The 26,828-nt window shown below is 40.2% G+C and overlaps 1 protein-coding gene across 5 annotated transcripts in view; it reads left to right on the top strand.

The window, feature by feature from the left end:
* tgfbr3 (transforming growth factor, beta receptor III) overlaps positions 1 to 25,145 on the top strand; it is a 285,519-nt gene extending 260,374 nt beyond the window's left edge. For all 5 annotated transcript variants that reach the window (XM_070886589.1, XM_070886591.1, XM_070886590.1 and 2 more), the window contains 3 exons: positions 6,468 to 6,506; positions 8,395 to 8,502; positions 19,017 to 25,145. In XM_070886589.1, coding sequence (XP_070742690.1) covers positions 6,468 to 6,506; positions 8,395 to 8,502; positions 19,017 to 19,135 — 266 coding nt within the window. In that variant the 3' untranslated portion in view covers positions 19,136 to 25,145. The remainder of the gene's footprint in view (positions 1 to 6,467; positions 6,507 to 8,394; positions 8,503 to 19,016) is intronic.
* Positions 25,146 to 26,828: the final 1,683 nt, after the last annotated feature.

Below are 26,828 nucleotides of genomic sequence, written 5' to 3'. Positions count from 1 at the left end.
AGGGTCATAACATCAAGATTACACAGTTTTGTTCATCTTCTGTGAGTTTTCAGGGAGGGGAAACATAGAAAATAGATGCAGGAGTAGACCATCCGGCCCTTCGAGCCTGCAACACCATTCAATAAGATCATGGCTGATCATTCCTTCAGTACCCCGTTACTGCTTTCTCTCCATACCCCTTTAGCCGCAAGGGCCATATCTAACTCCCTCTTGAATATATCCAATGAACTGGCATCAACATCTCTCTGCAGTAGGGAATTCCATAGGTTAACAACTCTCTGAGTGAAGAAGTTCCTCCTCATCTCAGTCCTAAATGGCTTACCCCTTATCCTAAGACTATGTCCCTTGGTTCTGGACTTCCCCAACATCGGGAACATTCTTCCTGCATCTAACCTGTCCAGTCCCGTCAGAATTTTATATGTTTCTATAAGATCCCCTTTCATCCTTCTAAACTCCAGTGAATACAGGCCCAGTCGATCCAGTCTCTCCTCATATGTCAGTCCTGCCATCCCAGGAATCAGTCTGGTGAACCTCCGCTGCACTCCCTCAATAGCAAGAACGTCCTTCCTCAGATTAGGAGACCAAAACTGAACACAATATTCCAGGTGGGGCCTCACCAAGGCCCTGTACAACTGCAGTAAGACTTTCCTGCTCCTATACTCAAATCCCCTAGCTATGAAGGCCAACATACCATTTGCCTTCTTCACCGCCTGCTGTACCTGCATGCCAATCTTCAATGACTGATGAATCATGACATCCAGGTCTCGTTGCACCTCCACTTTTCCTAATCTGCAGCTGTTCAGATAATATTCTGCCTTTGTGTTTTTGCCCCCAAAGTGGATAACCTCACATTTATCCACATTATACTGCATCGGCCATGCATTTGCCCGCTCGCCTAACCTGTCCAAATCACCCTGCAGCCTCTTAGCGTCCTCCTCACAGCTCACACCGCCACCCAGTTTAGTGTCATCTGCAAACTTGGAGATATTACACTCAATTCCCTCATCCAAATCATTAATATGTATTGTAAAGAGCTGGGGTCCCAGTACCGAGTCCTGCGGCACTCCACTAGTCACTGCCTGCCATTCAGAAAAGGACCCGTTAATCCCGACTCTCTGCTTCCTGTCTGCCAACCAGTTCCCTATCCATGTCAGTAACATTACCCCCAATACCACGTGCTTTGATTTTACACACCAATATCTTGTATGTGACCTTGTCAAAAGCCTTTTGAAAGTCCAAATACACCACATCCACTGGTTCTCCCCTGTCCACTCCACTAGTTGCATCCTCAAAAAATTCCAGAAGATTTGTCAAGCATGATTTCCCCTTCATAAATCCATGCTGACTTGGACCAATCCTATCACTGCTTTCCAAATGTGCTGCTATTTCATCCTTAATGATTGATTCCAACATTTTCCCCACTATTGATGTCAGGCTAACTGGTCTATAATTACCTGTTTTCTCTCCCTCCTTTTTTAAAAAGTTAGCAACCCTCCAGTCCATAGGAACTCATTCAGAGTCGATAGACTGTTGTAAAATTATCACTAATGCATCCACTATTTCTAGGGCCACTTCCTTAAGTACTCTGGGATGTAGACTATCAGGCCCTGGGGACTTATCGGCCTTCAATCCTGTCAATTTCCCTAACACAATTTCCTGCCTAATAAGGATATCCTTCAGTTCCTCCTTCTCACTAGACCTTCGGACCCCTAGTATATCGGGAAGGTTATTTGTGTCTTCCTTTGTGAAGACAGAACCAAAGTACTTGTTCAGTTGGTCTGCCATTTCATTGTTCCCCATTATACATTCACCTGAATCCGACTGTAAGGGACCAACGTTTGTCTTCACTAATCTTTTTCTCTTCACATATCTATAGAAGTTTTTGCAGTCATTTTTTATGTTTCCGGCAATCTTCCTCTCGTACTCTATTTTCCCCCTCTTAATTAAACTCTTTGTCCTCCTCTGCTGTATTCTAAATTTCTCTCAGTCCTCCGGCTTGCTACTTTTTCTGGCTAATTTTTATGCCTCTTTCTTGGATTTAACACTATCCTTAATTTTCCCTTATTAGCCACGGTTGAGCCACCTTCCCTATTTTATTTTTATTCCAGACAGGGATGTACAATTGTTGAAGTTCGTCCATATGATCTTTAAAGGTTTGCCATTGCCTATCCACCGTCACCCCTTTAAGTATCATTTGCCAGTCTAATCTAGCCAATTCGCACCTCATACCATCAAAGTTACCTTTCCTTAAGTTCAGGACCCTAGTTTCTGAATTAACTTTGTCACTCTCCATCTTAATAAAGAATGCTACCATATTATAGTCACTCTTCCCCAAGGGGCCTCACACAACAAGACTTCTAATTAGTCCTTTCTCATTACACATCACCCAGTCTAGGATGGCCAGCTTTCTGGTTGGTTCCTCAACATGGAATCACAGGCAAGAGAGTAGAATTTATGTTTGCTGCTGAAAATAATGACTTTGATCTTTCCAGTATTTTGCTGGAGGATTTTGTGTCACATACTAGACGTGATGTTAGATGGACAGTCAGACAGCACCTTCAAGAGAAGTAGCGCAGAGGTAGATTTGGGTGTCACCAGCATATATATGGAAGCTAACCCCACATAGATCAGGAGGTTAAATATAGATACTTGTAGGAGTCTATAGGTAATGGTGGGAGGTACGGAAGGGAAGTCATTGCTGGAGATTTGCTGGCTACATCCACTTAGTTAGAAGTGGAACTTTGTAGATCTGGAGCTGGATAACAGAGGAGTAGTGGTGGAGGAGAGTGGCATGGTTAACCATGTCAGGTGCTTTAGAGAGGTTGAGGAAGACCAGGAGGGATAATACACCATAAACACAATCCTAGAGAATGTCATTCATTACTGGTTAGAGTTGTTTTGGTATGCGATGAGCAGAAACTGGAATGGAGGGATTTAAAAATGGAATTTTGGGAGAGAAGGGCACAAAGCAAGATGAGAATTTGTTCAAGTACCTTCGCGATGGAACAGAAGTTAGAGATAAAAGGCAAAAGATAAAGAGGTTGGATGAGTCAAGAGTGATTTTTTTTGAAGAGAGTAACAATAATAGTGGTTTTTAAAGGGCAGAAAGGAAATTTTTACAGTGTAGGGATTGCATTCTGAAATTCCATCTGTTTACAATTGGGCCCATTGTTTTATGACGAATTATTAAGTCAAATTCCACTTTTATCACGAGATACGGGATCTTGCAGGATTTTTACTGGGATTCTGTGCATTATTCAGCCCTTCATTCTAATTGATGAGAGCTAAGTCATACAGGGTGAGCATTGATGGGCCTGATGGTCTTCTCTTGTCTGTCTTTTCATATGTTTCAAGTACAGCTTGATTTTGTGCAAGTTGTCAGCAAACTTAAACAAATAACCTAAACTCCCTCCACATTCACGGCAGCAAGGAGAGTATTAGAACAATTGAGTCTGGAGGTGACAAAAGCATGTTATTTTGATTTAGAATTCTCTTTCTTCTGATGGCAATGAGGGATGGGCAAATAAATACGGCTTGCTAGCATGACCCACATCCCGAGAGAAAAAAAATATGAACCCTCCCATGCTCCACCTGCCTCCTACCAACTGGACATACACTTGCACAGTTCTTTATTGGTGATCACAAATCTTGATGGAAAGAAACAGGTGTGAAATAAGATTTGGCTGATGGGGGACATGACAATTACTTCATTATTGTAATGCTTTTAAGAGAATATCAATAAGAGGAAGCATCCATCTTACTATCTTCGGCTATTTTCTAGCTCTGTTACTTTGAGCTCTTTTATACTTTTAACATAAATTGCCCCTATTTTAACATAATTGCTTATTTCATGCATATGAAACAGCTTAAAACAACAACCAGCGTTGTTTTAAGCTCAAAGGAGAGCTACTTCCAATGTGGTCAATTTTCTTTTGTACAAATTAGACTCGACAGTACAGGACAGGTTAAATGCGGGAAGAATGTTCCCGATGTTGGGGAAGTCCAGAACCAGGTGATACAATCTTAGGATAAGGAGTAGGCTATTTAGGACTGAGATGAGGAGAAACTTCTTCACTCAGAGAGTTGTTAACCTGTGGAATTCCCTACCTCAGAGAGTTGTTGATGCCAGTTCATTGGATATATTCAAGAGGGAGTTAGATATGGCCTTTGGCTAAAGGGATCAAGGGGTATGGGGAGAAAGCAGGAAAGGGGTAATAATAAGCCATGATCTTATTGAATGGTGGTGCAGGCTCGAAGGGCCGAATGGCCTACTCCTGCACCTATTTTCTATGTTTCTATGAATAGGTTTATTATCTTGGCTTAATACTAAGATACAAGTAAATATTTATTAGCATGTATAAGAAGAAGAGTATAGGATTTTTCACAAGAAAAATAATTGAACTGTGGTGTTAACCCTCAGTGAAAATTCTTACATTTTGGTTTGTAGTGTAGCTGTTTTTTCATTTACATTTGGACTCTTAGTTTGTGGTAGCCTAGCATGCTTTGCTTAAAAGGACCAGTGAAGTGAAGATTGATAGTTATAACCACATGCACATATGAAAGTTATTGTTTTAATCTGCTCCATAAAAATAGTTTTATGGATATTTAAGAGCAGTTGTTTTCAGTAAAATCTGTGAAGACACTTTTTTTTTAAAGTGTATAACCTGGATCTTTACCTTGGTACAAAGTTATAAATTGTCTGCAGTTGGAAACCTAATTACATCATTAGAATGAGCCAGTTAATTTCTTCTTTGGTTCTGCTCTTACCTATCCAATCATAGCCAGAACATCTCTATCAATGGTTTCTCTTCCAACCCCTCTATCGGCATCTCTACAGTCCCTTCAAGGACCCATCCATGACGCTCTCCTCTTCCTCATCTGCATCAACTATGGCGATGTCATCGTAGAAATTATATTAGCTTCCAAATGTACGCTGACGCCACCAAGCTCTAGCCACCATCTCTCTCAATGCCTCCACTGCCTTTATGCTGTCAGACTGCTTGTCCGACATCCAGCCTTAGATGAGCCGCAGTTTCCTCTAGATAAATGCTGGGAAGGACAAATTGTCCTTTGCCCCTTCCATAACCTTTCTACCAACTCCGCCCCCTAGAAGACTGTTCATGACCTCGGCTGAGCTTCTGACCTCAAAGCTTCTTCGGGGGTAATTTTAACTCAACTTGTGTGGCAAGAAACTAACAGGATTGGAGTGGCCACCTGTTTTTCAAAGCTTTCCTGGCCTGCCTCCCATCCTTATGCTTCCTAAACTTGAGCTCATCCTAAACTCTGGTGCGCATATCTTATCCTGCAATGTCCCATGAAGGGAATGATGTAGACCATAAATTTAATCTATTTGTCAGCATACTGTTACAATGAAAACATGTAAAGAGCATCATCTGGAATGAATAACCCCACCCCTTAATAATCAACATGTTTTTGTAACACATGGAGTTATCATTTCTTTTCTAAGTAAAACAAGCAGCCCTTTCAACATGAAAAACATTTTGCTGAACTATTTACTGGGGGTGATTTAACCCTACTCGCTTAGCAGAAACCTGGCAGTCGGGAGTTAAAATCGCCCTGGCATTTAACTGACCGAAAGCCGCCATGATCTCAACATCTGCAATTTTAACCTGCTCTCCTGAGCAGGCAGCAAGGACACACGCCCGGAGCCAACAGGGTCCTTCTTTACACATGCATGTTGCACCCATTGACATCATTGAGACCCGACTGTAATTTTAACTCAGATCTGGGAATCCATCTGGAGTTACAATTGGGGCCATACGTGTTTGTTGTGTTCAGACAGTAAAAAGAGGGAAGAGAGAAGTTCATCAAATGCCCTTTACTGTCCTATGCTTATACAGTGCGTATTATATATAATAGCTTCCTGAAGTTTAGTTGAAAAATTAAATGGGTTCGGAGAACATTAAGATCTCAACAACTCAGTTCGGTTAAATTCCTTTCCTGAAGATGCAAGAACAGTAGGTACGTTAAAATGAAACAGCATTTTAAAGTATCCCTATCATCCAAATACATCTATACACTATCTGTGCGCAAATGGTGAGATAAGGGTTCAAAGAAAGGTGAACAGAAATACAATGTCTTAAAATGTAACAAAGGATTATTGTTTACTGTACAGATGTGTCAAAAAATTCCTCGTTCTCCAACCAAGAGGGAAAACAGGCAGCTTCTTCCCAGGCATCTGTCAAAGCTACTCTAACTGGCTGATACGCTTAAGCAGTTACATGAAAATGTAGAAAAAATGCAGACCAAACCCATCACTGCTATATGATACAGTACATAAGTACACCAGCATGCTATGCACTGAGTCACCTGTTCTTTGCTACTTTATAGAATATGTATTTTAATGTTGTGTTTGCGTTTTTGTGTTCTCTTAGTAAGATGTCTCGCCAAAAGCAAATGTTTTGATTAATAGCTCTATTGAAAACGTTTATCTTTGTATTTTTCAGTGAAACCTGACACTCTGATTAATGCAGAGAAACCACGGCGTAAGTTAGATGATTAAACATTATTTCAGCTTTACAATCAATATATTTGTGTGAATAAGTTTTCTAGTGATAAAACATTTATTTTGATTCAGTATGCTTGTCTCATTTGTAGTTTGCTGTCAGAAAAATCATTTTGTCAAATTACTCTGGTTTTATTTTATATATAACTTTTTCAACAACAAATCAAGTACTATTAGGGCATAACACTAGGAAAATAAAGTTGCAATTAAAAAATATTGATTTAATGTTATTAAATTAAATCAATTTGCTATACCTAGAATCCAGGAATCCAATCGAATTGATATAATATGGAGACAAGGCAACTGCTAAAGCCTTTTCAGAAAACTGCAATAAATTATCAACCTGTGTTCCTTTACAGGGGCCAGAAAATTACTTATGAAATCTGCATTTTCTAAGTACAAACTTTTTTTTAAACTTACCAATATTAATTTTTTTTAAATGGTACATAAAAATCAGACATTTTAAAAATTTCTGTACATGTGATCTTTTAAGAAGTGATTTTACGTACAATGTATTTTTAGTTAAGAAACTCAGTAAACAGTATGTCTAAGGATTTCATTCCTTGTTCTTTTCTCTCTCACCACAACCCCCCCCCCCCCTCCTTTCACTCTAGATTCAAAAATACAAAACTATGTGCTCATGAAAACATAAGCTCACAAAGCTTTCCTTTGTTTTGTTAAGTACCAGCCCGAATTCAAATCACAAACCTTTCATCCATGGACTCTGTTGCCAAGATTAGTTAATATTGTCAGCTGAAGTAATATGTCAGGTGAAAATCAAAGCAGAATTCATCCCCGATGGCCCATTTTGACTTATTCAGGCTGACCAAAGTTCTTGTACATGATAGATAATACAGAAAGAATGGGGCAAATAGCCTTAACTAATCTCGAACACTGATTTGTTTGCCCTGAAATAGCAACTGGGACATGACCAAAGAAGACTTTCAAATAGTATAGCAATTCTGTACGGAGGAAAAAATGATACTCCTTGCTAAACTTAATTTTTTAAACAAGTAGCAATGTAACTCCTTTAATCGCCTTAATTAGATAGGACAAGATTATTATGATGAAGAAAAAGGAATTAGGGCACAAATAACAACACAAAGGACAGTCGCAGTGGTAACCTAGTGGTGACATACGTACTTCTCTAAGCTTGATGTTGGCTTGCTAGCTAGAGCCATACTGCTATGCATAGGTCATACGTTCATAAACTCCACAGGATGGTATTCTTTGAATGGGTGGTTCAGTTTAAGTCAACATTTGGAGCTTCCCAAGCCTATTTCAGTTGCTACACTACATAAAATATTCAGTTGCCATTTGCTCCATATTATGCCCCTTTTAAGCAATTTGCTTTTGAAATTATTTTACTTCCAATAAATACAATCTCTGCCATGATCTAAAATTATGATTACATAAAGAATGGTTAAGAGCTTTATTCCTAGCCACTAGGTTATTCCTGTTGTTGAGACTAAATTTTGTACTTTGTTCTAAATTATGGTTTTCAAACTCATAATTAACGTAGGATGGATCCCACCAAATTGATCTAGATTAGATGACTAAAGCATATAGAAATACTTAATTCTCCAACATCCCTGTAAATAGCCTGTGTTTGAAGATTTTAAAAATGATTGAAATATTAAGCACAGTGCAAGAACGTAAATCAAGGTTGAAAACAAGTTCAGTGCACAACTTGACATGTGTTACATTAAACACTAGACACGTTGTCATGGTAGTGCTATTTATAAATAAAGCTGCACCTCCTCAAGTGACTATCTTTTTGTTAAATGATAATTCTATGAGAAGAGTATTTTATTTTATACATTGTATGAACATGCAAATCTGTATCATATCATCTTTTTATATTTCAGCTATCATTTATGGTCTGGATACCCCTACAGTTGTGGGAATTGCATTTGCAGCATTTGTGATCGGTGCACTTCTGACAGGAGCTTTGTGGTACATTTATTCCCACACAGGTATGTATCTTGTCAATTGTTGCACTTGCCTGTAGCCCTGCAGCAGGCTCATCCTAGTTGTAGCCACGTAAAAAAATTTAAAATTTTTGGGTGGGAATGGTAAGGATTAATAGGAGCCTCTTGAGGTTACTCAGTTTTGATCCCTTTTTCTGAATTAGTAAAATATACATTCATAACTTGAATGAATCCAAATCATAGAGTATAAAGTATATTGTTAGAACTTCAAGTGTATGTAGATATAAATAACTAAAAGAATAATTTAATATCAGGAAGAAGCCAGGGAGCATTAATAAAGCTATTTAAGTTTTTAAATTGTTGAAGGTTTCCTGAAAGTACAAGGAGCCGAAATTACCGTCAGCGAGAAATTGGGGAGGGCACTTCAAATTAACCGGAAATTTAGCACCTGGAGGGAAGAGCCGAAACCTTCAGCTCTTTAACTCTGACACCGCCTCCCAGAGCTTTAGAGTGCTGTTGGAGGCGGTATCGGGTCGGACACCATGCTGCTCCCATCATCGCCGCGGTAATCATGTTAGCACGACGGTGATGATATCATCGCAACGCAGGTGTGCCACGTCGCACTCGCGTGTCTTTCCTTAAAGGGGAGGGATGCTGTGAGGCCTGCATGGAGCCCACTCTACCACCAGGGGGGGATTCGGCCAGGCCAGCGGCCCAGCACCTAAGAGGGGGTGCCAGGCTGCCTGTTGGTGGCCCAGCCGAACCAGCGGCCGCCATTGTCGAGCTGACTCAGGAGTCGGCCGACAATTAAAACAAAATGGCAGCCGGGGCGGTGCGTCCTCCCCTTTAAAGGCGGCCGCATCGCCTAGCCACTGGCAGCTTCCTGCCTCGCGAAACTGTCAGGGACACCGACCAGCAGCGTCTCGCTCTCGCGGGGCAATTTTCCCCCATAGGGCGGAAAAGGTGTCGCCCCGGGTGATAAGGGGTCGGCGGGCACCGGCAACGGGTCAGAAACAGTGGGCATAGAGGAAACCTGTTTCCGCCGCCCCCGACCCGAGGGCAATTGCAGATGCATCAGCCCTGCCCCCGGTCGGAAAGACCTTACCACCTCTTAGAGGCACTAACAGGCCTTTTTCTGAAGGGTAATTTCCCCTCCCAAGTATCTTAATGCAGTGGGACTTTAGAAGTCGAGTGGCTAATAAAGAATAGGTAGGATGGACTCTCTTATAAAAGAAACATTGCCAGATGATTAAATTATGTACATAGTGAGGGGAAAATTGTTTAAATGATTTATGAAGTCAGATACTGGCCCAAGTTTGAAATATGAATACTGCTTAAAATTTGCAAAAAGAATTGGACAAACAGGGTATTGGCAGAATGGTGAACCATATCCCTGTTAATCCAACTCTATTTTAGCTTGGAACATTAGCATAACTGCACCAATTCTATCAGCACTTACTGAAATTTGTCAACTTGGTGTTGATATAGATTAATATCCACATAAGCAAGATGGGAATAGTTTATTAAAATACTAAGTAAACTGAGCTGTTAATTTTCACACGGTTGGCAGGCATAAAACAGAATGTACCCTGTATTACTAAATATTTCTGGTGTAAAGTAACATCCGAGACATCAGGAATGGGAATTTATTTTTACTGTTTTTTAATTAAATTTCAATAGTTTACATTGGAAATGCATTAGTTCAGTGCAGCATTTAATCACATTATGTATATATTTATACAGTCTGTTTAACAAATCGAATAATTTGCCCAAGCCACTTCAATTGTAGAGAAATTGATGCTCGTTTTTTTACTCATTAATAACAACACAAATCAGACAAAAGATTTCAATTCATAAGTTTTTCTTTAGTGAAGCCAAACTTTAAAAAGTGGTGTAGTAATTTTTTTTATTGTTTTATTTTTCTAAATATCAGAATTCTTTATTACAGAGCAAAATATATTTATATTAGTACTCATTGTACTTGTATACTTTATTTATCAAGCGCCACCAGTAGAAATGTATCTCCTCCTGTGCTATGTGGGAAATCGGGGACGCTTCCATGTCCCTGACTACTATATGTGCAGGAAGTGTGTCCAGCTGCAGCTCCTGAGAGACCGCATTGCAGCACTGGAGCTGCGCATGGATTCACTCTGGAGCATCCGCGATGCTGAGGATGTCGTGAATAGCACGTTTAGTGAGTTGGTCACACCGCAGGTAAAGGTCACGCAGGCAGATAGGGAATAGGTGACAAGCAGGAACAGCAGTCACTTTTTGCGTACTGTTGGGGGAGATGGCTCTTCAGGGGAAGGCAGCAGTAGCTAAGTTCATGGCACCATGGGTCGCTCTGCTGCACTGGAGGGCAGGAAAAAGAGTGGGAGAGCTATAATAATAGGGGATTCTATTGTAAGGGGAATAAATAGGCGTTTCTGCGGCCGCAATCGAGACTCCAGGATGGTATGTTGCCTTCCTGATGCAAGGGTCAAGGATGTCTCTGAGCGGCTGCTGGGCATTCTGGAGGGGGAGGGTAAACAGCCAGTTGTCGTGGTGCATATAGGTATGGGATGAGTTCCTACAAGCTGAATTTAGAGAGCTAGGAGTTAAATTAAAAAGTAGGACCTTAAAGGTAGTAATCTCAGGATTGCTACCAGTGCCACGTGCTAGTCAGAGTAGAAATAGCAGGAAAGTTAAAATGAATACGTGGCTTGAGGAATGGTGCAAGAGGGAGGGATTCAAATTCCTGGGACATTGGAACCGGTTCTGGGGGAGGTGGGACCAGTACAAACCGGACGGTCTTCACCTGGGTAGGACCGCAACGGATGTCCGGGGGTGGGGGGGGGGGGGAGTGTTTGCTAGTGCTGTTGGGGAGAGTTTAAACTAATATGGCAGGGGGATGGGAATTTATGCAGGGAGACAGAGGGAAGTAAAATGGGGGCAGAAGCAAAAGGAGATAAGGAAAAGTGGAGGGCAGAGAAATCAAAGGCAAAAATCAAAAAAGGCCATATTACAACATAATTCTAAAAGGACAAAGAGTGTTTAAAAAAAAAAAGCCTGAAGGCTCTGTATCTCAATGCGAGGAGCATTCGTAATAAGGTGGATGAATTAACTGCGCAGTTCATTGGATATATTCAAGAGGGAGTTAGATATGGCACTTACGGCTAAAGGGATCAAGGGATATGGAGAGAAAGCAGGAAAGGGGTACTGAGGTGAATAATCAGCCATGATCTTATTGAATGGTGGTGCAGGCTCAAAGGGCCGAATGGCCTATTCCTGCGCCTATTTTCTATGTTTCTATAGTTGTAAACGGATATGATGTAATTGGGATTACGGAGACAGGGCTCCAGGGTGACCAAGGCTGGGAACTCAACATCCAGGGGTATTCAACATTCAGGAAGGATAGACAGAAAGGAAAAGGAGGTGGGATAGCGTTGTTGGTTAAAGAGGAGATTAACGCAATAGTAAGGAAGGATATTGGCTTGGATGATGTGGAATTGTATGAGTAGAGCTGCGGAACACCAAAGGGCAGAAAACACTAGTGGGAGTTGTGTATGGATCACCAACAATAGTAGTGAGGTTGGGGATGGCATCAAACAGGAAATTAGGGATGTGTGCAATAAAGGTACAGCAGTTATCATGGGTGACTTTAATCTACATAGAGATTGGGCTAACCAAACTGGTAGAAATACGGTGGAGGAGGATTTCCTGGAGTGTATAAGGGATGGTTTTCTAGACCAATATGTCGAGGAACCAACTAGAGAGCTGGCCATCCGAGACTGGGTGTTGTGTAATGAGAGAGGATTAATTAGAAATCTTGTTGTGCGAGGCCCCTTGGGGAAGAGTGAGCATAATATGGTAGAATTCTTCATTAAGATGGAGAGTCACACAGTTAAGTCAGAGACTAGAGTCCTGAACTTAAAGAAAGGTAACTTCAATGGTATGAGACGTGAATTGGCTAGGATAGACTGACGAATGATACTTAAAGGGTTGACGGTGGCTAGGAAATGGCAAACATTTAAAGATCACATGGATGAACTTCAACAATTATACGTTCCTGTCTGGCATAAAAATAAAACTGGGAAGGTGGCTCAACCGTGGCTAACAAGGAAAATTAGGGATGGTGTTAATTCCAAGGAAGAGGCATATAAATTGGCCAGAAAAAGCAGCAAATCTGAGGACTGGGAGAAATTTAGAATTCAGCAGAGGAGGATAAAGGGTTTAATTAGGAGGGGGAAAATAGAGTATGAGAGTAAGCTTGCAGGGAACATAAAAACTGACTGCAAAAGCTTCTATAGATATGTGAAGAGAAAAAGATTAGTGAAGACAAACGTAGGTCCCTTGCAGTCAGAATCAGGTGAATTTATAATGGGGAACAAAGAAATGGCAGACCAATTAAACAAATACTTTAGTTCTATCTTCACTAAGGAAGACACAAATAACCTTCCGGAAGTACTAGGGGACCAAGAGTCCAGCGAGAAGGAAGAACTGAAGAAAATACTTATTAGTCAGGAAATTGTGTTGGGGAAATTGAAGGGACTGAAGGCCGATAAATCCCCAGGGCCTGATAGTCTGCATCCCTGGGTACTTAAGGAAGTGGCCCTAGAAATAGTGGATGCATTGGTGGTCATTTTCCAACATTCTATAGACTCTGGATCAGTTCCTATGGATTGGAGGGTAGCTAATGTAACCCCACTTTTTAAAAAAGGAGGGAGAGAGAAAACGGAATTATAGACCGGTTAGCCTGATATCGGTAGTGGGGAACATGTTGGAATCAATTATTAAAGATGTAATAGCAGCGCATTTGGAAAGCAGTGACAGGATCGGTCCAAGTCAGCATGGATTTATGAAAGGGAAATCATGCTTGACAAATCTTCTGGAATTTTTTGAGGTATAACTCGTAGAGTGGACAAGGGAGAACTAGTGGATGTGGTGTATTTGGACTTCCAAAAGGCTTTTAACAAGGTCCCACACAAGAGATTAGTGTGCAAAATCAAAGCACATAGTATTGGAGGTAATGTATTGACGTGGATAGAGAAATAGTTGGCAGATAGGAAGCAAAGAGTAGGAATAAACGGGTCCTTTTCAGAATAGCAGGCAGTGACTAGTGGGGTACTGCAAGGTTCAGTGCTGGGACCCCAGCTATTTACAATATACATGAATGATTTAGATGAAGGAATTGAATGTAATATCTCCAAGTTTGCAGATGACACTAAGCTAGTTGCAGTGTGAGCTGTGAGGAGGACGCTAAGAGGCTGCAGGGTGACTTGGACAGGTTAGGTGAGTGGGCAAATGCATGGCAGATGCAGTATAATGTAGATAAATGTGAGGTTATCCACTTCGGTGGCAAAAACAGGAAAGTGGAATATTATCTGAATGGTGACAGATTAGGAAAAGGGGAGGTGCAACGAGACCTGGGTGTCTTGGTACATCAGTCATTGAAAGTTGGCATGCAGGTACAGCAGGCGGTGAAGAAGGCAAATGGCATGTTGGCCTTCATAGCGAGAAGATTTGAGTATAGGAGCAGGGAGGTCTTACTGCTGTTGTACAGGGCCTTGGTGAGGCCACACCTTGAATATTGTGTACAATTTTGGTCTCCTAATCTGAGGAAGGACTTTCTTGCTATTGAGAGAGTACAGCGAAGGTTCACCAGACTGATTCCTGGAATGGCAGGACTGACATATGAAGAAAGACTGGATTGACTAGGCTTATATTCACTGGAATTTAGAAGAATGAGAGGGGATCTCATAGAAACATATAAAATTCTGACGGGATTGGACAGGTTAGATGCAGGAAGAATGTTCCCGATGTTGGGGAAGTCCAGAATCAGGGGTCACAGTCTAAGGATAAGGGGTAAGCCATTTAGGACCAAGATGAGGCGAAACCTTCACTCAGAGAGTGGTGAACCTGTGGAATTCTCTACCACAGAAAGTTGTTGAGGCCAGATCGTTCGATATATTCAAAAGGGAGTTAGATGTGACCCTTATGGCTAAAAGGATCAAAGGGTATGGAGAGAAAGCAGGAATGGGGTACTAAAGTTGCATGATCAGCCATGATCATATTGAATGGTGATGCAGGCTGGAAGGGCCGAATGGCCTACTCCTGCACCTATTTTCTATGTTTCTATATATACCTGTCTGACTTACAGGTTGAATAGTTAATAGGGGACTGGGTAGCACATTGAGTTAGGACAGTTTCCTTTTGTCCTTGGGATCTGGGTTTGAGCCCAGCTAAGACTAATTGGGTTAAATCTTCAACTCTCTGGCAAATGTAAGCTCTCTAATATGACATATTTTGGGCCTCCCCAAATTTCTAGTGATTGCAGGCCCACTGCACATAATTAAGCGGAGTTAGCGACCGCATTTCACCAATAGTCCTAGTATAGTGTTAATAGAAACATTCTCACTTGTGTAATACTTTTTTGAGGTTGAGGCATGCCTTCGCCTCACTATGCTATACTTGACCTGGGAGTTATTGATAGGCTGCTGGTGCCCAACATCTATTGTTCAGCACTGATGTGCCCCACCTTGATACGCATAAAAAAGAAAGAGCTATCAGAAAAGTCACGGGTGGGGGAAGAAGGAAAAGCGGATGTAAATAGGCACACCAAAAGAAATTCAGCTCCTGCCTGATGATGGACTAGAATTGATGGTGGTTGTGGAGAAGCCCCATGGTGTTGACATTCCCACCTGGTTGAACTGTAGTGATAGATCACAGCAGCAGAGATCTAAATGGTTGAAATATTAACACTGTTTTGCCTCTCATAAACCAAATATAAATCCAAGATTTTTGTTTTGTATTACTACAAGTTCTATTGGCAGAGCCCACTGGTGTAGTGTACTCCCTTCTGGGCAGTGTTAACTCTCCAGGAAATGGCAAGATCTGTATCATAAAAATGTTTCCAGTTGTAAGAGACATCTTTCATAGTATCTGAATATAACATTGACTTATTTAGTATAGCTTACTCACTCTGTCACTGCATAATTTAGTTCCATTTCGTATTTATAAGTACCCCATTAAACATATTCAAAGACTTGGAGGCCCCATATTAGATTTGAACAGTTCTCTAAGCATATATTGTTTATCACTTTATTAAATTCATCAAAATTGTTGGTGTGTTTTTATCTACCGTATTATTTTCCTTATGTTCAATCAGTTTTAATCAAAAAAAATTAAGAGATGATGTGGTGTTCAAAATTGTTAAGGGTTTTGATGCAATATATCAGGAAAAACTACTTCCACTGGAGGCTGAGACAGCAACTAATGAGCATAAAGTTAAGATCACCACCAAAAGAACAAAGGGAGAGGTTAGGAGAGTTTTTATTACACCGTGCTTTGTTAGGATTGCCAGTGGTGGAAGCAAAATCCATAATAGTGCTTAAAAGGAAAAAGAAAAATGTAAATGGGTATGGGGAAAGAGAAGGGGAATGGAACTAAGTAGATCATGATCAGCTGAATGGCTGCCTTGCATGCCGTAAAATTTTATTATTCAGGGTAAGTAATATTTCATCCAGTTGCTTGATGTGTTGCATACAAGTATGCCATTGCTTTAAGTAGTTGGTGAAGAGATAATTATGTATTAGTTCATCCTGCAGATACCGTTTTTCATCACCTCGTTAATATGAATGGGTTGAGCAAGAATGGTTGCATCTCTGCTAGAATCATAGAATGGTTACAGCACAGAAGGAGGCCATTCAACCCATCGAGCCCGTGCTGGCTCTCTGCAAGAGCACTTCAGCTAGTCCCACTCCCCCGCCCTTTCCCCATAGCCCTGCAAATGTTTTCCTTCAGGTACTTATCCAATTCCCTTTTGAAAGCCACAATTGAATTTGACTCCACCACCCTTTAAGGCAGTGCATTCCACATCCTAACCATGCACTGTGTAAAAAAAGTTTTCCCTAATGTCACCTTTGGTTCTTTTGCCAATCACCTTAAATCTGCGTCCTCTGGTTCTCGACCCTTCCGCCCAATGGGAACAGTTTCTCTCTATTTTCTCTGTCTAGACCCCTCATGATTTTGAGCACTACCAAATCTCCTTTCAACCTTCTCTGCTCTCAGGAGAACAACCCCAGCTTTTCTAGTCTATCCACGTAACTGAAGTCCCTCATCCCTGGAAATATTCTCTTAAATTTTTTCTGCATCCTCTCTGAGGCCTTCACATCCTTGCTAAAGTGCAGTGCCCAGAATTGGACACAATACTCCAGTTGAGGCCAAACCAGTGTTTTATAAAGGTTCATCATAACTTCCTTGCTTTTGTACTCTATACCTCTATTTATGAAGCCCAGGATCCCATATGCTTTTTAACCACTTTCTCAACCTGCCCTGCCACCTTTAACTTTTTGTGCACCTACACCCTCAGGTCTTTCTGTTCCTGCATTCCCTTTAGGATTACTGTAGATTTATTTGCTCTTACTTCCCAGTGCCTGGAGTTTACTTAGCTGGTTGTTTTGGTACTAATGAATTTATATTAGTTTGCTGAGGCAAGGCTGAGTATTTATTTATCTACATGGAAGGGACTGGTTTTGCTCTATTTTTAAAGTATTCAAAGCCCTGTGAATTGTACTGAAATACTGTCCATTTGTCTCTTGTGTACTAATTCAAGGTAAAGCTGGGAAAATTGGATCACCATCTAAAAATGAATGAATGAAGGAGCTAGGTAGCCGCATAATAATCGGAGCAATCAATTAACAACAGTGTTTCTTTGTGCAAGATACATGCACACGTCCATATTTATCAAGGATGACTGGAAACACTGAACTGTTCATTAATTTGTATATAGGGAAATGATTGAGCAGCTGGCAGGTCACATTGTTGACCTCGCTGTTGCAGGCCTAAGGGAGCAAGCCCATATTCTGCTTAAAGTGTACAACAAAATTAACTTACTTGTTCAAAAGTTACGACCTGTAGCATCTCTCGACGCTAATTTTACAAAACAGCTGTGTGACTGTAAGTCAGCAATATTTCTTAAGTTAACAGACAGGCTTGTATAAACCTGCACCAGAGGAAAAATGTTTGTTTCCCTGAAAGAGAGAATGACGATAGCTGGTTATCACTTTCTCTTACTTATAAAGTTCAAAGTACTGGAGGCTGCAAATAGCAAAATATTCCACTGTAATGCAGTTGTACTGAACATAGCCCATTGCCTTTAAAACATCCATTGAATTTCAGCAAAAGATACAACAGCTGTCTGAATTACTATTATTCAGCCCTGGAGGTGGAAACTCAGTTCAGTGTCATCTAGCATAACTCATTGAGTGCACATTGTTCCATTTAATTCATGTTTTCCTCCATCTTTCTGTGCACATTATGAATTATGACCAACGATCAAAATGTGTTCATCTCAAAAAAATGAGCATCTTCCCCCTATATCTTTAGAATTAGAGTGGAGCTTCCTGCATTATGTGGAACCTCGTTTCTGAAATGCTTCCGATTCAGCATATTAGTCATAATATAAGGTAGTAAATATCTGTTATATATCTCATCTGCATCAACTTCAGGTTTTTTGGTTCTAATTTATCCCTACAATAATCCTGTAATAATCGTTAACATTGATTATTCATCATTTGCTAGGGGAAAATAATGAAATATTGAGTAAATCCTTGAAGAATTGTAGACTATCAAATTTTCAAAGTGCCCTGATTAAAATTATCTGACCAAGAAAACACATTGGACTGAAGCAGATGGAAAAATAGCAGCCAGATTTCCTTGACAGAGAATTGTGCCTCAGTCAGATCCTGACAAAAAAAAACAGTTTAGTGCTGGGAGCTGAATTTATTTCAATTTAAAAGTTGCAGCTTATTTTTAAGGACCCTCACCCGTCTGTACACCCCACCATGTTCAGTCTGCTAACGAGGCTTTTTCCAAAGCTGAACTTGACTTTTAACAAAACGTCTAATATATATATCTCTGTAGTTTATTGCTGTTTTTGGAGACAGTTCCAGTCGTACTCAGTTGTTTTCATATATTTTGATGCAGACTATGAATTTATCCCTTATTGAATGGTGAACTAATTCTTACAGTTATAGAGTGCAGTTAAGTCCTAAAAGCCATTTCATCCCCTAAATAAAATATTTGCCATAATACGGCTCGGGAAATGGTTGAATGTGGAATTAAGTTACCAATCTGGGATAACAGTGGGGGATCGTGGCCTGTTCTGATTTTCGCATGAATCTGTGACGAATTATTTTTTTTAACTTGGCAGTGATTCTCAGAGCAGAGAGGCCTTGTAAAGGGATTCTGCTTTTTTTTTTAAACAGCACCTCCAGTAGTGGGATGGGGAAAAACTAGCGCTATAATTTTTGAATATTATGTCTATTTATAAATTTAATACAATGAAATATCAGCTACAGAGGAAGGAATTATATACAGGAGATTGTAGGATTCAGAATGATTATGAACATAAAGCTTTAAACTTTACATCTCACATACTAACCATTGATGAATAATTCTTCCTGTGCATAACAAAATAATGCTTCTGTTCACTTGTTAACTGACCCACAAATGTAAAACTAAATTTGCATCTGTTTGATGAATTGGTCAACAAATTGACAATTGTTTACCTTCTGCAGGTGAAGCAGCTGGGAGGCAGCAAGTCCCCACATCTCCTCCAGCATCAGAAAACAGCAGCACTGCTCACAGCATTGGCAGCACACAAAGCACTCCCTGTTCAAGCAGCAGTACGGCCTAACCCTGAGGGAAATAGCTGTGAGGAAATGGAGTATAGAGGCAAAGTTGAAAGTGGTTAATTGTTGATGTTAGTATCCTGAGGATAAAAGGAAGATCTTCAGTTGCCTTTGAAAGCTGAGATGTACTTTCAAGGCAAGAAATCATCTAAGTTGCTTTATACATTAGGCAAACTGACTTTTCTCGAGCGCATAACACTATGTGACAAAACTACTAATTACCCTGAGTTGGGAACTTGCTAACCATTTATGGGTTCCTTATGTGAAATTTGTAACAGATATTTTTCAGTGCTGCTTTATTTCTAGAATGCAGCTATTTAATTTTTTCTGGACTTTTTGTAGACACCAGCAACTTGCTGAGTGCAGAAATGACAACATCATGTACTGATTAACAGAAGACAACAACTTAATGTTCGATGTCACAAACAAACCACACAGAGTAAATCTGTATCAGTTAAACAGATTCTATAGAAACATTGTAAATATACCTGTACAAAAAACACACTGTGGGCCACCTTTTATAATCTGCTAACCATGACATCAGATTTCTAAGAATATTAACAGCTTTATTAAGGAAATCATGTTTTAAGGAAATTGATCTAAAATTAAAAATGTAGACCAAGGCAGAGCTTTCTGCTGTTTTTCTCAAATGACTTGGACAGGTGTTTTTTGAAGATGTACGTTGATTATTTTTCAAGTATCTGGCAGCAGTTAATATTCTTTTGTTTAAGACACAAATGGGACTTTAAAGCACACTCTGGATTCCTTTTCTGGCTTTATTTGTATGTATTTTTAAAATCAGGTGTTCATCAGTGTGACTGTCTGAGTCATCCTCTATCATGAATGTCCAATTTTGTGCAGCTCAGCAAACTGTGTTCTTTCACGGTACTGGTTCTTGCATACTGTACAGTTGAATGTATTTTACATCATGAATTAATAATGTATTCCTTGTATATAAACATTTAGAGAACTCTCCAGAGCAGAGTACAGAGTATTTTAGTAACATATAAGCTATATTTTTATTGTATTCTGAATTTCTGTGCAAGTGTTCTAAGGGCATATTCGGTGATCCAATGCTGCCAGCAGGGAGCTAAAGCTCAAAGTGAACACAGATGGGATAATCTGCGCCAGCTACAAGGATCTCTGACCTGCACTCCCATTTGGAGGTGGTTTTCCCGCTAAGGCTGCAGGATTGCTGAATTTACCCTTTAATGTTAACGTTACATAAATGAAATTCATTTATACAAGTGTGTATTAATTTTGCTAACTGTGAATTTTTCATTGAATTTTATAAGTACTTCTACTTTGCTACCAGCTTTTTACTCATTCCCTTCAGAAATTCTGATTGGGTAATAGAAGTTGATTTGTGTAATCAGAGTCAGTCCTTTTGAAAGTAATTGGGAAGGCCCACTTTTATATTTTGGTAAGATACTAAGAGCATATTTTAACTTCTGACAACCATTGACAACGGAAGATATTGTACCAAATATGTGCACTTTTCTAAGGCTACTAACTGTGTCTGAAGTACTTAGAGCGAGATGTGGTTCCAAAAATAATTAAAAAAAGAATACCAGCAGAATTGTATGATTAAACTTCGTAAAATCTATTATGCGGCTTCTTCTTAGGCGGTCCCTCGTATGGAGGATGACTTGCTCCACCAAACAGGGAAGAGTTCACAGGCGTTTCAATGAAGGACCTGATATTCCAGATCCCGAACTGCATGTTGAAGGGTGTAAGATGCCTGTGCGTGGATTTTTTTAACGTGGGGTGGCCGTTGCACACCAGCTACCACACGGGCTTGCCAGAGCTAGGTTTTGGTCCAGTGGCAAGGATTAACCAAGACGACTGGAGACCAACTCTGCTGCACAGACCTATCGCGCACACATATCGCAGTGTGGGCTGGCCCGTGCTGCCCCTGGGCCCCGAACTCATGCCTCTCCTGGGCCCTGATCACGGTGTACTCTGTACGCTGTACTCAAGTGTCAGCTTGGCTCTATTGGTCACACTCTTGCCTCTGGCTCAGAAGGTCGTGGGTTGAAGGCCCACTGAGAGAGTGATGCACCTATTCTGGGCCCGCACCCCAGTACAGTACTGTGCTGCACTGTCAGAGGTGTCATCGTTCGGATAAGATGTTAAATTGAGAAGCTAAAAATTCCATGGCAGTATTTGTAATTGAACTGGGAATTCTGTTGGCCAAATTCCTCTATCAACCAGAAACAGCTGAACTGGTTAGTCATTTCATTGTTGATTTGCAGGACTTTACGATGAGCAAACTGGCTTTCACATTTTTCTACAATACACTTTGGGGTAATTTGTCGTATTTAAAGTGTTTTGGGAGAGTTAGTGACAAGCTATTCTTTCCTTTGCTCAGTGAAGCACAAGAGCTGGGAGCAGTGCCTCTTACCCACAGGACCAAACGAAAGAAACATAATTGAGTGTAGAATATAACAGAACCAGTTTAACCACAGTAACACAAGGCTGGGGCAAAGTGATGGGCAAAGGTAACTTTATTATTTTGTCATGAACATGACCTTGTGGTGCGAAACCATTAAACAATCAGAACTGAAAAAGCAGAGCAACTCTTATTGACCTTCTGAAGTCAATGTTCAGAACGCAAGAACTTCATTTATATAGCACCTTTCACAACCTTCAGAATGTCGAAAGTGCTTTACAGCCAATAAAGCACTTTTTGAAGTCACTTGTAATGTAGGATGTCGGAAAAACAACAGCCAATTTACACATAGCAAGATCCCACAAACAGCAATGAAATAAATGACCAGATAATCTGTTTTAGTTATGTTGGTTGCGTGCTAAATATTGGCCAGGACACTGGGAGAACTCGCCTGCTCTTCAATTAGTGCAATGGGATCTTTTACATCCACCTGAGAGCTGACACCATGCAATGCTCTTCCCCCATTCTCCTGAAGGTGATGATGCATGTGGGGTACAGTTTAGTAGCCACTACCTTCCCTCTCCCCCTCTCTCTGGAAGGTTCTCACATACTCTTGCTGTCATGTCTTTATACCTCACACTGCCTTTTTCATTCTGCAAATTCTCCTTCCCTCTGCTTCTCCTCCAATTTCTCTGTAGGTGCGTGTCTATGTCTCTCCCTCCGTCTCTGTCAGTTTGGGAAAGCTGAAAGTGGCTCACTCACTAACCCCTTGGACGCTCAGTCACTGCACCTTCTAGTTTGTCTTGGTAAAGGACGTAGGGGAGGGGAGGGATTCTACCTGCTGCGGTCATCCCTGTTGATATACTAGATTGTCAGTAGAACAGGAGCTTGCTCCCAGTGCCCTAGCTAACATTCCTGCCTCAAGCAACAGCACCAAAATCAGATTAATTAGGATGAATTTCTGTCATTCACAAGTGGTGGCACTGAAGTGCCCCCATTGGCGGGAGGGTGTAATTGCAGCCTGCCATCTTTACATAGGCGGTTCCCATTATAAATGTAGACATAGGGATTTATAATGGGAAAAGTTGACGGGTTGAATATATTATTTAGACGACTGCACGATTGGAGCTTGTTTGAAATTTGACTTGTTCACCTCAACATTTTGTGAACAAATAAAATATTTAACACTTTGCATTTTAAACACAGGCCGACACCAATATATCGATTTCTAGGCAACCTTAGCAGGTTCAAAAAAAGGGAACTGCAATGGTTCTCCATTAGCTACTGAGGAAGATCGAGCTTGTTGCAATATTACAGCAACGTTAAAACATTGTGAACAGGGGATGGAATCACAGCAACCTATTAACAGTTTCAACTGTAAAGAGGTGGATAATATCATTTATTGGGTTTTTTTCTTCATTAATTCTACCCTAATGGTTTCATCAAAATAAAGCAGGCAAATACATTAAGATTCAAGAATCTGTAAAAATGAAATCTTGTTACTGTATCATTGCATATGAACCACGAGTGTAAATCCTCAGTTTAGTAGCAGAGAAGAGCTCCATTGTTATGCGATTAATGGCGGTTAATTAACATCTGCAGATGCGTTTTCTGCCACGATTAAGGTTGCACATACCAGAGTTTTAAAGTCAGTAACCTGCCACAATAGCCAGTCTTTGTTTAGTGTGTACAATGCTTTACTGCTACTTTATCGCCGACACAAGCTTAAATAACGGCTCTCTCAACAGATTCCCTCAGAAAGCCATACGCACATAATTTGTGGATGTAATCATAGAATAGTACAGTACAGAAGGGAGGCCATTCGGCCCATCGAGTCTGCGCCAACTCTTTCAAAGAGCAATCCAGTTAGTTCCACTCCCCCGCTCTTTCCCCATTTCCATTCAATTTTTTCTCCAAGTATTTATCTAATTCCCTTTTGAAGGCTACTACTGAATCTGTATCTACCACCCTATCAGTGCATACCAAATCCTAACCACTTGCTGTGTAAAGACGTTTTTCCTCATGTTACCGCTAGTTCTTTTGCCAATCACCTTAAATCTGTGTACTCTCGTTATTGACCCTTACTCCATTGGAAACAGTTTCTCTTTATTTACTCTACCTAAACCCTTCATGATTTCAAACCTCTTAGCCTCTCTGCTCGAAGGAGAACAACCCCAGTTTTGCTAGTCTATCCATGTAACTGTAATCCCTCATCCCTGGAACCATTCTAGTAAATCTCTTCTGTACCCTCTACAAAGCCTTCACGTCCTTTAGACACAATACTCCAGCTGGAGCCAAACTTGTGTTTTATATAGGTTTAGCATAACTCCCTGGCTTTTGCACACTATGCCTCTATTATAAAGCCAGGATCTCAAATGATTTATTAACTGCTTTGTTAACCTGTCCTGCCACCTTCATAGATTTGTGTACAAGCACCCCCAAGTGTATCTGTTCTTGCACCCTCTTTAAAAATTGTATCATTTACGAATGACACTGAAAAATTAAGTGACAAGGTGACCAACGCACCACTAAAGCAGAGGCACAGGTTCCTATTAAACAAATAATTTTTATTCCCTTATTCAATATATTTCTGAGAGGAGTGTCTATGAATGGATCTAATGAACAATTTAGCACTTTAATTCTCTCTTCTTTCCACACATAAGGGCAATTTCACAATTTATTAATTTTCTGAAAATCTGTATTAAACTCATACTAGCCAGTTGAATAAAGGCCGTGAAGTATACAGTAACATCATTCATATATTACTCTTTTCCGCTATACACAAAATAAAGTAGCCACTGGCATGTCCTACTGACTACTTTTTAAAATTACAGATATTTGATGGCTTGATGTTAGGCGGTGATTTCTCATCTTTTCCCAAAGTGATTGGAAAAATACCTGACAGGCATATTTTTCCATTTCCATAATATAGGTTGAAAATATTTAGGAGTTAGGCTGACTGCCTCAAAAGGCAGTCCACTTTATGCTTTCAAAGTGCATGTTAATCTACTTTTAAGTTGCATGTAAAATCTTGTGTAATAGAATTTTATACACATATATAAAAATACCTTTTGCCCTAACAGTATAATGATGCATAAAGAAAATCATTGAATGTAATGCCCTACAACACCTTTTTTGTCTTCGCTTTCTCACTTTAACACTGACTCAAAGATTCTAGTGATTCTAACCATTGTGTAGGAAGGATTTCTGAAACAATCGGTAGCAGTTGGATTACTTTAAACTCTAATGATTTAGTGTGAACGTTGGCAGCTCTGTACTTTAAAATTTCAGAACTTTGGATGTTTGTATAATATATTACTGTTGGAGAAACAATTCAATTAAGATTGTAAATTTTCTGTTCTTAATACTTTGTTTGGCTTTATCTTTAAAATATATCTACCTCACTGTTTTACTAAAGGAACAAAGCCTGTACTGCTGGTTGTACTATTTGACTTTTGTAAGTAATAGCAGGTGGTGTCTGTGCCTACTTAATAGGACTGTGGTCTGTTCATGTCTATTTTTCATCTGCTGTTGTAAAGGGATTTGTTGTAAATGTTTAAAAATGTATGATCTTTTGTCATACTATATAATTGTGTAAAATAAAGGTGTATATCAATTAATAACGTATAACTTGTATTTATTAAATAAATTAAGTACTAGATTCAAGAAAGGTAAAAAAATGAAAAGGCCAAAACAATGAATTCATGTATTGCTGTTTACTCCTGGTTGCAATTTCACTCAATGTACATTCCAAGCTGTCCCCCAGAATTGGTCATCCTATATCAAGATAAATACAGATGAGAAAGGCTATTTGACCCATCTTCGCTCCTCCATCCAGAAAGACTCCACAGATGCCCTTAATAGTATTCAACTGTTCCTTAAATTATTCCATGATTGTTGCCCCCACTATCCTAACTGTGAATCCATTTCAAGTATTGATTATACTTTCTGTGGAGAAACTCTTGACATAATCATCAGTTTGAATAGCAGGCCACATTAATATAGTATCACACAAAACTGAATAAGAACAGCTGTAATGGATCTTTATTATGCAGTATTTAGGGGCCATACAGAAACCATGTTTTAGCAGGAAGTTTCAGTATGGCAAGGTGCATGTTTATATCCATGATTCCTTGTGTGGTAAATTCCTAAACTTGGCAGTACCATTGTAAAAAGTGTTGAGTAGAGCCCAGGAGTTTCTCCACAGGGAGGAAGAAAAACTGGAAGAGAGAGAGTTGCTGTGAGTTGCTCTCGAGCACCTTCCACCAGATGGTCAGAGTATTGGCAAAGAGCTGGAAGCAAATTTCCTTCCTGCCCCCTCAGTGTGGAATGCAACACATTGTAAAGAGTTCGCAGAAAGAGAATGGGGAATAAAATAGCACAGCATTTTAGAAATGTTATGTATGGTTTCTTTGTTAATGGGGGAGCCATAAAAAGTCTAGAAATGAAGGGCTAACACAAAGTGCAGTAATGTGTAATTAAAAAAAGTTGCCAACTCATAAAACATCGGCCATTAACCTTTGTCAAAAAAACAAAGTATTTAGATTAATCCAATGGAGTTCTAAATATTTAGCACTGAAATATTTTTAATAAACTTTGAAGCACTTTGAGACATCTTTGATAAGACACTATGCAACTGTATCTATTTTATGTGATACATTTCTAAAACATTTGAAGTGGTGGGGTTAACTGTTGGACCAGGTTTTGGATTGCAGCTTACAAGTATTCCAGAACAAAAGCTCTTTTAATTTTTACACGATTAACCAATCTTGAAATGTTACTAGTGCTAACATACTTCTGTTGTGTATGGAGAAAGAGTCAGACTGAACACTGAGCTCAAAGTAAAAGACCTTAGTCTTTTATTGCAGGTCTCCAGAGTGCCTCTCCAACCTGTGAAGCCTCCTTAAATACCTGTGCTCCCAAGGGATTATGGGATCCCTTGGGACTACAGGGGAAGAGCTTCTGGTGGTTGTACAGAATAAATACAAGTCCACATAAATAACAACACTCCCACGCGCGCCCCCCCCCCCCCCAAAAAAAGTCGATAGTGTAACTATTTACAATGTGAGTTGATCTGGGGCCCTTCTTGCCCTGGTTAATCGTCCCAGTGTGAAAGCTGGTGTTGTTAAATCATTTGTTGGGCCCTTGCTGGGCTGCTGTGCAGCTGGGAGCTGGGCTGCCTGGTGTGTTGGGCCCTGCAGAGCTGTGGATGATAGGTTCTGCTTCGTGGTCAACCGTGGTGTTGGTTGCCACTGGTGTGTGTGTGTTGGGGGATCAAAAAAGGTAGGATCCAAGGTGGGTTGCTC

The sequence above is a fragment of the Pristiophorus japonicus genome, chromosome 8 (assembly GCF_044704955.1).
Source record: "Pristiophorus japonicus isolate sPriJap1 chromosome 8, sPriJap1.hap1, whole genome shotgun sequence".
NCBI lineage: Eukaryota > Metazoa > Chordata > Chondrichthyes > Pristiophoridae > Pristiophorus > Pristiophorus japonicus.
The sequence above is the reverse complement of the archived record's forward strand: the minus strand, read 5'-3'. Positions and strand labels throughout refer to the sequence as shown.